At 36.1% G+C, this 13,820-nt stretch overlaps 1 protein-coding gene across 9 annotated transcripts in view; it reads left to right on the forward strand.

Moving 5' to 3' along the window:
• The window catches only part of ARHGEF9 (Cdc42 guanine nucleotide exchange factor 9), a 297,917-nt gene that overhangs the window by 250,736 nt on the left and 33,361 nt on the right, over positions 1-13,820 (forward strand). For all 9 annotated transcript variants that reach the window (XM_060183301.1, XM_060183306.1, XM_060183303.1 and 6 more), the window contains one exon: positions 6,096-6,339. In XM_060183301.1, coding sequence (XP_060039284.1) covers positions 6,096-6,339 — 244 coding nt within the window. The remainder of the gene's footprint in view (positions 1-6,095; positions 6,340-13,820) is intronic.

Raw genomic sequence — 13,820 nt, forward strand, 5'->3', positions numbered from 1 at the left:
AGACACACTTTATCATTATTTTTTGTTCAAATGAAGAAACATATTGATAGGCATTAAGGAACTTCTCAAAGGTACAAAATGATTTGGGATCCCCAGTACCTCATACATGAAGTGCACAACCACATTACTGTCTTACCGGTCCTACGTTCCATTCATTTTAAGAACAATTACTTCTCCATTAAGCTCTTTTGATCCCATGATTATGTTTCTATGCATATGATTTACTAAATAGAAAAGTCTTCTGCTAATACTTAAAGAAAACCTTCTATCATGGCTTCAAAGTTCTGCTTGTTTTTGTCAACCATATTGACTGCTTTCTCTATCTTACCTGCTTGGTTAGTTCAAATACTGTCTTGATTTATGATTCTTTTTAATCAGTGGCTCTTACTCCCTGATCTGACTCATCATTTCATTTTAGTTTTCCACTGTAACTTAACTAAAAGATTTTATAAAATATAGGGTGATGATAAAATAATAAAGAACTAACAGACACTGATGTCTTTGTGATTCCATTTTAAGACTTTTCCACTCATAAACTCAATTTAATCATTGCAATTAACCTATTAGAAAAGAACTATTATGATTCCCATTTTAAAAGTATGTATAAGCTGGTGAAACAGTTCAGTGGTAGAAAACAATATTTTCATGTTTGAGGTCTCAAGTTTTATCTTTGGCACCTCATAGACTGAACTTATGCTCTGATTTTTCTTACTTAATAAATAAATTTAAAGTCTAGAAAAAAGAACTATGTAAAGTTGGTGCGATTTGTAATTTGTCAAAGGTGGTACAAAGCTACTGAACTATAGAAACAGGAAATAAGTTCAGGCAAGCTGACTCCAGATTCTATACTGACAACCTCTATTTCACTGTTGCCATCAAGTTTGTTAGAATTCTGCAACAGGCTTTAAACCAGCCTGAACATTTAGAAATACAGTAAACACAGGAACTCAGAATTCCATTCCTAAGAGTAAGTCATGTCACGTAAAACTCATATTTCCAGAAACCAGAGTATGATATGGGAGGATTATACAGACAATATCTTAATTTCTGTCTGGGACTTTAGATTCTCCAAAATTCCTTGTAGATTGAAGCAATGCATTATGAAGAATGAAGGATAAACTTTGTAGTATTAATACAATAATGAATACACAAACAAATTATGTATGTATCATATATAGTATACATAGATATATACATTATATAAATATATACATATAAAATATACACACAATATATGCATGTAATCACACACGACAATGAAACATTTTATTTTTTATTAGTGATTTAATAATGTTCAATAAGATTGTGGGATAAGAGGGGTACAATTCCATATAATTCCCACCACCAGACTTCTGTATCCCATTCCCTCTATTGGAATATTCCTTATTCTTTATCCCTCTGGGATATGGACCAAAGATCTTTACAGGGTACAGAATATGGGAGGTCCGGCTTCTTCAATTTCTAATGAAATATTTTATGTCTTACTATAAAAGGACATCACTTCATTTGTAACAGCATGAAGGAACCTGAAACACATTATGATAAAAAGAGAGATAAACTTAGTACTGCCTGACCTAACTTATAACAAAGTCATAAAATCAGATAGTAGAATGGTCTTTTTCAGAAGCTGATGAGATGCAGAAATGGCGAGATACTGATCAAAAGGGTAAAAAGAGTTAGTCATACTGAATGAATAATGTCTGTAGAGAAAAGATACAGCACAGGGACTCTAGTTAGTAATATAGTATCGTATAGTTGAAAGTTGCTAAAGCAATACATCTTATATGTTCTTATCACAAAAATTATACAAGGTAATAAAAATGGTAATTAATTTTATACCTTATGGCTGTACAATTTTTGTCAATTATACCTAAATAAAGCTTGAGAAAATGTAAAACATTTAGAATATAGCAGCTAGCACATGGCATATGCTGTTTAAGTGTTCATTGTTACTAATGATATTATCATTATTATTGTCATTGTCAAGTTTGTACTATGGATATTAGACTACTATAGTTAAATCCAGTCCCAGCCATATGTTCTTTCCTCAGGATCTGGACAAAAAAAATAAATAAAAATAAAAAATAAAATTTAAACATCAATGTGGTCTAGGCTATGAAGGAACAGACAAGGCTCACTATAAAAATATAATTGTGACCTTACTGATAAGTAAAATAGGATGCACCCCTGAATAGCTATATCCAAGAGATTGCAATGATTGTCATTTGCACAAAATACCCTGAAGTATCTTACTAAAATCCACATAGTTCCAGTAAAACAAAATTCAAGCAGCTCTAAATTATTTCAATTCTGTAATGTTTGTGATGGGAAGAACCCTTTGTTGGATCCAAAGCTAGAGCAAGGACCTGGATATTTGCATGCTGTCAGGTCCCTTTTGGGGAAGTACTAAATCCCTTAATGCCCTCTAATTCATATGAATGGAAGGCAAATGGAGACAGGCTGGCATCCTTTTAGAAACACATAAAGAACTCACCAAAATCAGCAGTTAAAAGTAAAGCCCTGAGGCTGAGTGGAGGCACACTCGTTTAAGCTCACACTTTACCATGTCAGAGGACCCAGGTTCAAGCACCTAACCCTATCCCTCTTTCTCCCTTCTCCTCCCTTCCTCTCTGTCAAATAAAATAAAATAAAATAAAATAGGGTAGGGGTAGAAGGTATAATGGTTATGCCTGAGGCTCTTAAATCCCAGTTTCAATCCCCTGCACCACCATCAGCCAGAACTGAGCAATGCTCTCATTAAAAAATAAATATATAAAATAAAATAAAATGAATTGACTTCCTAGAGTGGTGGATTCATCATATCACCAAGCCCCAGTGATAACCCTGGTTGGAATTAAAAATGGCTCCACTGGAAAATGGGGGCAGGGAGATGATAGGGACAGAATTTTCTATAGATGAGAAACCCAAAGGTTCAATAAACATAAAAAACGCTCAAAGTTACTGCTTATCAAGGAAATACAAACAAAAACAATGATGAGATATCACTTTATACCTAAGAGAATATCATACATTTAAAAAGATAGTAACACCAACTGTTGCAGAGTCTGTGGGTGAAGGGAGACTTGCCCACATTGCTAATGATAATATAAACTGGTCCAAACCCTGTGGATAACAGTCTGGAGACTTCTCCAAACACTAGAAACGGACCTACCATATGACCTGGCAGTCCCTCTCCTGGGGTATATGCAAAGGGAACAAAACACCAATCCAAAGAGTTCTATGCACACTTATTCTCATATCAGCACAATTTCTAATAGCCCAAACTTGGAAATAACTCAGATGCCCAAGGACAGATTACTGGCTAAGAAAGCCATAGTATATATATACAAATGTTGAAATTTACAAAGACACCTCCTTTGCTATATTTTGGGCGGAATTTGAAGTTTTCAGGTTGAGTTAGATAAGCCAGAAAAAGAAGGACAAATACCAAATTATCTTACTCAGAGCTGGAATTTATGAAGCAAAGACAAAGGAAAACTTATAGTGAAACTTGTACTTGGAGTGGTGTATTGCACCAAAGAGAGACATATATAGCCCTGCTTCTATGCATTTTTTCATTTTCTGTTCTGATATTTAAATCTATTTCTGAGCTTTCTGTTTTATTTCATTTATCTTGGAGCTTGTTTCTATTCCAGCACCACACTGTTCTAATTACTATTGCTTTGTATTAAAGCCTGAAGTTGGGGAGCATGATCCCTCCAGTCTTCCTCTTTTTTTTTCAGGAGTGCTTTGACTATTCATTATTTTGTTTTATGTTATGTTTTCTGATTATGCATGAATATTTGAATAAGTTCAATTTCCCTGAAAATTTTCTTATCATCCTAGTCCATGAACAAAGGAAGTTCTTGTTAAATTGTGGATATTAATGGTTTACAGTAAACAGTAAGTGCATATGTAAAACAGTGCATATGTAAAACATATGTAATATGTAAAATATCTCAGTTTTCTGTAAGACATTCTAAACTAGGTCTTCCTTCACCATCATGCATCAGGACCTGAAAGCCCCCTTTACCCCTTTACTTGCATTCAATACACCAACAAGCGATGCTCTTCCATTTCTGTCTGTCAGCTTCTATTTTTTTTCTCACAGTTTTTTAAAATGTATTTATAAAAAGGAAACATTGACAAAACCATAGGATAAGAAGGGTACAACTTCACACAATTCTCACCACCAGACCTCCGTATACCATCCCCTCCACTGATAGCTTTCCTATTCTTTAACCCTTTGGGAGTATGGACCCAAGATCATTGTGGGATCATTGTGGGATGCAGGAAGTCTGGCTTCTGTAATTGCTTCCCCACTGAACATGGGCATTGACAGGTGGATCCATACTCTCTTTCCCTAGTAGGGAAGAGCTCTGGGGAAGCGGAGCTCCAAGGCACATTGGTGAGGTTGCCTATCCAGCTTCTATTTTTTAACAGTATCCTATAGTTCTCACTGTAAAGGCCCTTCATTTCCTTAGTTATAGTCACTCCAAGTTTTTTGTATTTTTTGGAGTTAATTAGAACTGGAACTGCTTTTTCAATTCAATTTTCTCTGACCTGTCATTTGTATATAAAATGCTACATATTTATGTATAGTGATTTTGTACCCTGCTTACTTTACTGAAGTTACTGATAATTTCTACTGTTTTTTTAACTGATAATATTTGGGATTTTCTAGATATACTATCATGTCATCTTCAAGTCATTCCCAGTGTATCCAGGCAAGAGAAAGATATGTAAAATGTGTGTTTAGATTACAAAATCAGGCTAAATTACATTAATCTAGCTTCTCTGGACTTTATGTTTAGATTATTATTGCATCTGTATTTTATGCATGACTTGGAAAGTATTTTCTCACATTGTGGAATTTAGTAAATGTAGACCACCCCATCATTTGGGATAGTGTTGAGCTTGTTCACTTTCATAATGGTAAATGAAACGGAAGCTCTGAAACAAACTTGGCTAACATTTGTTCACTTTATACACTTACCTCTTCCTCTATGTGAACTTTGTCCCAGAGACACCCAACAGATCAGACCATACCTGTACTGCTCATTTGCTATATTTATAGCAATTGTCGAAGGAAAAAGAACAATGTGAGGTGTGGGAGTTGTATATCAGGAGACAGAGCTTACACCTTACTGTGCAAGGACTTCAGGTTTAAGCCTCCTGTTTTCACCTGTGTTTGGGCAGGGGTGGGGGAAGGGGAACTTATAAACTGGGATCTAGGTTCTTCTCTTTCTCACTTTCTATTTCCCTCTCCTCAAATTCTGATTGTTTCTATAAAAGAATAAAAAGAGAAAGAAAGGAAGGGATCAGAGAGAAATGGAATCTGGCCTTATTTTGCAGGTAGCAAACCCCAGAGATAATCCTGATGGCAATTACAAAAAATTAGAATGTTATTATCATTTTTTTCCAAAGACACTTTAATAGAGTCCTTGTTTTTCAGTCTGGACTTCAAAAACCAATGCACTTGTGTTGGGAAATTATTAAATTTTCTACTGAGAAGCTCAGCTTATGTACATTGTGGAGAGTTAGGAACGGGAATGTGGGAGCCAAAGGCAATTCCTTTATAGGTAGGTGATGCCATGACAATAAATAGAATGAGAATAGTTGAACCAAACTGATATAAGATTAGTAAAAATGAAAGAGTATTTCTAACTCTGGTGGGGCTTTTCTAAAGCCAAATACAAACAGAGAGCTTGCAAGTAAGAGAGCCTGCTAATAGTAGAGGTCATGATATTTCTGGAAGATTTGAAAACATTTTGGAAGGGGAAAAGGTAGAATTGTTTGTTCAGTTTACTATTTCCTATCCACATTTTCACAGACACATTTGAGAACTAACACTGGAGTACTAGACAATCTTTGGATATAGGCAAGGGAGGTTTTTTCCCTTAAAGCATTTAATTAATCAAAGCATTAATGGTATACTGCTGAACTTTTCTCTTCAAATGTAGATTAAAACAAACCTCACTGATGCATTTAAAAAACAAAGGAATTATTAGAGTATTTTTATGCTTATTTGCCAAATTTCATGACATTGATTTTCTGTATATCGCTAAAAAAAAAGTCCCCTCATCCATTCCTAGGATCTAATCCGGAGAGACATACTATACTACAAAGGTCGCATTGATATGGATAAATATGAGGTCATAGATATTGAAGATGGCAGAGATGATGACTTTAATGTCAGCATGAAGAATGCCTTCAAGCTTCACAACAAGGAAACAGAGGAGATACATCTGTTCTTTGCTAAGAAGTTGGAAGAGAAGATACGCTGGCTCAGGGCTTTCAGAGAAGAGAGGAAAATGGTACAAGAAGATGAAAAAATTGGTAAGTGACCTCACAGAACAAGAATATAAATATGAATTATTTAAATTCAGTATAGTGATTTTGAATTAGATTTGTTATTTCTTAGAAGTAGAGGGACATTTCTATGGCAAAATGACCTATATCAGATTGGTTGTTCCCTTTCATTAGATTCTTGATTGTACTTGCCAGTAATTTCAGGCAGACTTACCTGAGTTACAGATTTATTCCTCCTATAGTCTCATATCATTTGCAAATGTTGACATTTTAACTTCTTCTATTCCAATCTGTCTCCCTTTGATTCATTTCTTTTGCCTGAGTGCTCTGGCTAGAATTCCAAGACTATCTTGAATGGTAGTGATGATAATAGGCAGCACTCAAGGCATATTTTTTAATGTGAAAGTAAAAGAAATAAAATTAGCTTCCTATTTAAGGTATAGTAACAATCTTGTGATGAGGGTCAAAACAAAGCACATTTTCAGTCTGAAGCTTCAAACTTCCTTCTCAAGGGAATAAAGTAAACAAACTGTGTAAAACTTTGTAAGAACTATAGTGGTTATCATTGGTAGTGGGAGGCACAAAATTTTGTTGGTAGCTGCCGAGTAGTAATATATATCTGTCTTTCCATAGTGGGGTAGAGCTCTGGAGAGGTGATGTTCCAGGACACATTGGTTAGGTCACAGACCTAGGGAGGTCAGGATGGAATCATAGTAGCATTTGCAACTCTGTGGCTTATTGCATGTAGTGTAGTAGATCAGGCTAGCAGCTGTTGTTTGATTAGTTGTTGTTGTTGTTTTTTTAAGTTCAACAGTTACTGATATTTTTGTTTTGAGGGAGATACTATTCCATCCACTATTACTCCATATTCCCCTCTCTCTTTAAAACTTTGTTCTAGTTTATTATTTTATTTCTAGTTCTTCCACATGTAAGATGATTTTATTTATCATTAATTCATTATTTTAATCGTTTATATATTTTATAGAGCCAGGAGTTTTTGCATGGAGGATATCACTGATCCTGGGCTGACTTTTTTTCACTAAGATTGAAAAACAGGATTTCTGAGGATGTGGCCTTGGCCACAACAATGACAGAAGTTAGTGCTCTCATAAAACTAGACAAAACAGTTAAAAAAGAAAGAATGAATGAATGAAAGGAAGGACTAAAGAAAGAAAAGAGGAAAGAAAGGAAAAGAAAGAGCTTGAACTTCACAGCACAACCTACAAAGTTTGAGGGTCCAGTAGGAGCAGACCAGCTTGTGGAAAGTGGCAAGGGAGTGTATTGTGGGGCAGATGCCACTCAGATTCACCAGCTGCTTGGGTAAAATAATCAGAGTTATTTTGAAGTGGAGACAGTGAACAGCAGACAGGGAGACCCAAGATTGTGCAACAGGGTATAGTCGAAAAAAATCCATACACATTTTGGCCCTGAGCAACACCCACAACAGCCATCTTTGAACTGGAATTGAGAGAGTAGCTGTGGGAAACAGGTGGACCATATTGAAACACCCAGTGCCCATCATGAACTTGTCAGAATGGGACCTAAATAACAAGGAAGGTTCTCCTTCCCAACCACAGCACCACCTGTTGGTTGAATAGCAGAAACCATAGGAAAAAACAAAAAAAACAGAAGTTCATCATAAGAATTTAGAAGATATGTTTAAGTGTGAATTCAGGAAGCTAATTACTGAAGGCAATTCAAGACTCCAACCATAATAGACAAATGCAAATTAAAGAAACCAGATATCTCTTCATCAGAGAGCTAAGAAATTCACAAAGAGAACTCTGAAAGGTAATAAAGGAAACACTGTATGACACAGGAGTCTATATAAGAGGCCTTATAACGAGAGAAAACAATTTTGTTAACAGAGTAGCAGAGTGAGGGGACAAAAGCACCACACTCTCAGATTTAAAAACAGCTGAATAAGAAAGGTTTACAAAAAAGGAGGAGGAGGAGGAGGAGGAGGAGAAGAGGAAGAGGAAGAAGAAGAAAATCTCTATGCATAGTAGACTCCACCAAAAGAAAAAAAATTTGAAAGTTACGTGTGTGCATGAGGTTGAAGGTAAGGAGAGAGAGGAGTGAGAATGTATTCAAAGAAATTATTGCAGAAAACTTACCACACCTGGGCAATGGTCCACATATAGGTATAGAGGAAGGTGAGCAGAAGCCACATTTACTAAACCCCAAACAATTAACACCAAGTTACATAATTATCACACTTTCTAAAAGTAAGGTTAAAAGAGGAAATAGTACATGCTGCAAGGGAAAGAAAGAAGCTGACATACAGAACCATCAGCCTCTCACCAGATTTAGTAACAGAAAATTGAGAAGCAAAGGGGGGTAGAATGGTATTTTTACAGTATTAAGAGATAATAGTTATCAGCCACATGCATACTATCCTGCCAAACTATTGTTCAAGTATGAAGGAGAAATCAAAATCGTACCAAACATACAAAAACTTTAAGAATTCACTACCAACAAGACCATTTTGCAAGAACTACTGAAAGGAGTCCTACAGGAAAAGAATTAAAGGAACTCTAACTCTAAGGGAGGTGATTTCTGATAGAATGAAAACTGGGAACTTAAAAAGAAGCAACAAAAAGAACACACATATAGGAAAAGAGAAAGCAGAAAAGGCAGTGATATGACAAATGTTGGTGATCTGAGACCAACTATTAAACCTAGACATCAAAATAGAGACTCTTAAAGCTTAATCTTTGCCTCACCTTTGCAGGAAGCAGAAGTAAAACTGTCGTGTGGGATGAGTCAGGAAGAGAAGGATGAATACTGGGTAACTCCACATGTGGCAGAACCTAGGAGACAAGTTGAGAATGGGAGAACATGGGATTAAACTTGAACTGCAGGTGGTGTACCACACAAACGCAAGGGACTCTGGGGAAGGAATGAAATAGGGAATATGGAGAGAGAGGAGGTTTGGAGTCTGTGATGAGATGAAAGTATGCAGCAGATACATAATGTACAAAACTGAGAAACCACAGATGTGACTAAATAAACAAGTTTGCTTTAATTCATTATCTCTCCAATAAAAATACAATACAAGGAAAAATAAAAGATTGAAAAACAGAATGAAAGGGAGAAATACCACAAAACTGGAACTTTCCTTGCTATCATGATATTCCTGTGTGGTTCCCAGACTCATACTTGTTCAAGACAAATGACAAGGCTTGTCCCTTGCCCAAGTTCTCATCTCTGCAGTCCTAATTAATTTTTTATGTATTTATGTGGAGTACTATTGCTGTAAAACAGCATTTTATCACTTTCTTTGCTGCATTCCAAATTACCTGATATCTTCTCTCTTTATTATTTGTTGTTTGTTCTCCAGGTAACATTTAGTTATTTCTCTTTTGACTTATTTATTATCAATATTAACATTCAAAATCATGTTGATTAGTCTACACATTTCTAACATTATTCAGCCTTATTTTTATTATTGATTATAAGTAAATACCATGGCAAACACTAGAAGAAGAAGAAGAAGTAAATACCATAGTTATAAAAAGATGCTATGCATTAATTCAATCTAGACATTTTTATTTTATTTTTTATTTTTAAATGTTTTATTTATAAAAAGAAAACATTGACAAAACCATAGGATAAGAGGAGTACAACCCCACCCAGTTCCCACCACCAAAACTCTGTATCCCATCCTCTCCCATGATAGCTTTCCTATTCTTTAGCCCGCTGGGAGTATGGACCCAAGGTCATTGTGGGATGCAGAAGGTGGAAGGTTTGGCTTCTGTAATTGTTTCCTGGCTGAACATGGGCGTTGACTGGTCGATCTATACTCCCAGCCTGTCTCTTTCTTTCCCTAGTGGGGAAGGGCTCTGGGGAAGCAGAGCTCCAGGACACATTGGTGGGGTCATCTGTCCAGGCATGTCTGGTCGGCATCATGCCAGCATCTGGAACCTGGTGGTTGAAAAGAGAGTTAACGTACAAAACCAAACAAATTGTTGAATAATCATGAACCTAAAGGCTGGAATAGTTCAGACCAATAATTGGGGATCTTCCATTTTGTAGATAGCTAGTAGGCATATTTTAGTTATATTCCAAAGTGCCTGTGGCTATACTAGTTTTTTTTTTCTTCCCTGAGCCTGACATCTGATATACAGGTGGATCCAAGTTGTTGCCTGGGGAAAGGGACTTCATCACATACCATATACAATGATTAAACCAAGAAGAAACATTGGAGAAATGAACCAGGACAAAAGCCCAGATAAACCCCCCCAAAGGTTTTATAGGAATGAGGACATTATCTAAACACGAATTGAGGCATTCGTCACAGGGTGAGGAAAGAGTTTGAAAATTATATCAGAAATGGAGAAACAGCAAATGAAACTCCAAAATAAAACACTAATTATCTCAATTATCTCTAGGTAATTAGCTGAAAGCTGAAAGATATGAGCTAAAAGCTGAAAGATATAAGCTAGCACAGCTAGCTTAACAAGCTAATACAGTATCAGAACAGGGTAACACAATAGCTAAGCTACAGAAAACAAGAGGGGAGAGAGAATAGAATAAGTGAGGCAGAAAACAGAATTATTAAGATTGAGGATGAATTAGAGAAAACTAAGAAAGAAGTAAAATATATCAAAAAGAGATTAACAGATACTAAAACTAACAAAAGAGATATGTGATTACTTCAAAAGAAATAATATATGCATTATTGGCTTACCAGATGAAGAAAGAGAGGGAAGGGAAGACAGCATTCTACAGGACATAATACCTGAAAACGTCCTTACTCTAGACAACATAAAAGACGTAAAGGTTCAAGAAGCTCAGATGGCCCTAAACATAATTAATGCAGACTCAAAGATACCAAGACACATCATATTTAGAATGAAAATGAATGAGGATAAAGAAAAGATCTTGACTGCTGCAAGAGAAAAACAAAATCACCTATAGAGGAAAACCTATAAGATTCCACCTTCTACATCCCATAATGTCCCTTGGTCCATGCTCCCAGAGGGATAAAGAATAAAAAATCTATCAATGTAGGGGATGGGATACAGAATTCTGGTGGTGGGAATTGTGTGGAGTTGGACCCCTCTTATCCTATGGTTTTTGTCAGTGTTTCCTTCTTAAAAATAAAAATTATATAAAAAAGATTAGCATCAAATTTCTTGCACAAGCACTAAAGTCAAGAAGGGAATGGCAATATATCTATCAAGTACTCAATAAGAAAGGCTTTCAACCAAGACGACTGTATCCTGCTAGACTGTAATTCAAACTGGATGGAGGCATAAAAACCTTCTCTGGGTGAGGCTAGATAGCATAGTGGTTATGCAATGAGACTTTCATGCCTGAGGCTCCAAAGTCCCAGGTTCAATCCCCTGTACCACCATAAACAAAAGCTGAGCAGTGCTCTGGTAAAAAAAAAAAAACAGAGAGAGAAAGAGAGAAGAGAGAGAGAGAGAGAGAGAGAGAGAGAGAGAGAGAGAGAGAGAAAGAAAGAAAGAAAGAAAGAAAGAAAGAAAGAAAGAAAGAAAGAAAAGCCTTCTCTGACAAGGAACACTTGAAGGAATCAACTACCAGCAGGCCTTCCCTGAAAGAAATTCCAAAAGGTCCTATAAACAGTCACATCACCATACACATGACATATATCAGAACACTCTAAAATTTTATAATAATGGCATTAAAATATATTCCTTCTATAATATCAGTAAATGTCAGTGGCTTGAATTCACCTATTAATAGGCACAGAGTAGGAATATGGATCAGAAAACACAGCCCAACCATATCTTGTCTATAGGAACCCCACCTAACTCAATAAGACAAACACAGACTCAAAATGAAAGGAGGGAAAACTATCACACAAACCAGTGAGCCACAAAAAAAGGGGGGAAGAGCTATTCTCATATCTGACATGATAGACTTTAAAATAAATAAAATTTAAAAAGATAGGGATGACATTACTTAATTCTCAGAGGATCAATCAATCCAAAGAACTTGAAAATTATTAACATCTATGAATCCCAAAACAGGCCATGTAAATATATCAAATATCTACTGAAATAGCTACAGCAATATATTAACAACAACACAGAAATAGTAGGGGATTTCAACACCCCTTGGATGTTAGACCAGAAGCTATCATATATTTAAAGTAAAATACTGGTAGGGCTCTTTTATGTATACATTTTAAGACATCTTCCTGAAATGAAACCAATTACAATGAAGATTAAATAAAAAAAAATAAACCATGGGGCTACATCAAATTGAAAAGCTTCTGCACAGCAAAAGAAACCATCACCCAAACAAAGATAACTTCCACAGTTTGGGACATCTTTACATGACATACATGTGAAGGCCAAGAGGCTAATAACCAAAATATATAAAGAACTCACCAGACTCAGCAACAAGAAAACAAATGACCCCATCCAAAAATAGGGAGAGTTTATGAACAGAATATTCACCACATAAGAGATCCAAAAGGCCAACAAATATACTAAACAATGCTCAAAATTGTTGATTGTCTAAGAAATGCAAATAAAGACAACAATGAGATACCACTTCACTCCTGTGAGAATGCTGTGCATCAGAAAAAGTAGCAGTAGCAAATGCTGGAGAGATTTTTTGGGACAAAGTAACACTTCTGTGCTGCTGGTGGGAATGTAAATTGGTCCAAGTTCTGTGGAGAGCAGTCTCGAGAACTCTCAGAATGCTGTAAGTGCACCTACTCAATGACCCTGCAATTTTTCTCCTGGGGTTATATCCTAAGAAGCCAAAAATACCCATCCCAAAGATTTCTGTGCACTTAAGTTCATAGTAGCACAATTTGTCATAGCCAAAACCTGGAAGTAACCCAAGTGTCCAGCATAAGATGACTTGTTGAATAAGTTGTGGACTACTCAACTATTAAAAATGGCGAACTTGGGAGTCCAGCGGTAGCGCAGTAGGTTAAGTGCATGTGGGAGTCACTTCACAAGAGGTGAAGCAGGTATGCTGGTGTCTTTCTCCCCCCCCCCACCGTCTTTCCCTCCTCTCTCCATTTCTCTCTGTTCTATCCAATAACAACAACAATAAAACAAGGGCAACAAAAGGGAATAAATAAATAAATCTTTTTAAAAAATGGTGAACTTACCTTTCACCCCATCTTGAATGGAGCTTGAAGGAATCATGTTAAGTGAGATAACTCAGTAAGAGAAGGATGACTATGGGATGATTATACTCATAGAAGTTGAAATGATCAAAAGGGAAAACACTAAGCAGAACTTTTTCGGAAGTTGGTGTATTGCACCAAAATAAAAGGCTCTTGGGGGGGGGGGGGCTTCTGGTCCTAATATGGGCAGAGGAGAACCTACTGGGGGTTGAAATGTTATGTGGAAAACTGAAAGAAGTTATGAATGTACAAACTATTGTATTTTACTATCAACTCTAAACCATTAATTTCCCAATAATGAAATTTTTTTATTTAAGAAAGTATTAATTAACAAAACCATAAGGTATGAGGGGTACAATTCCACACAATTCCCACCACCCAATCTCCA

Source organism: Erinaceus europaeus, chromosome X (assembly GCF_950295315.1).
Source record: "Erinaceus europaeus chromosome X, mEriEur2.1, whole genome shotgun sequence".
In the NCBI taxonomy this organism is placed as follows: Eukaryota; Metazoa; Chordata; class Mammalia; order Eulipotyphla; family Erinaceidae; genus Erinaceus; species Erinaceus europaeus.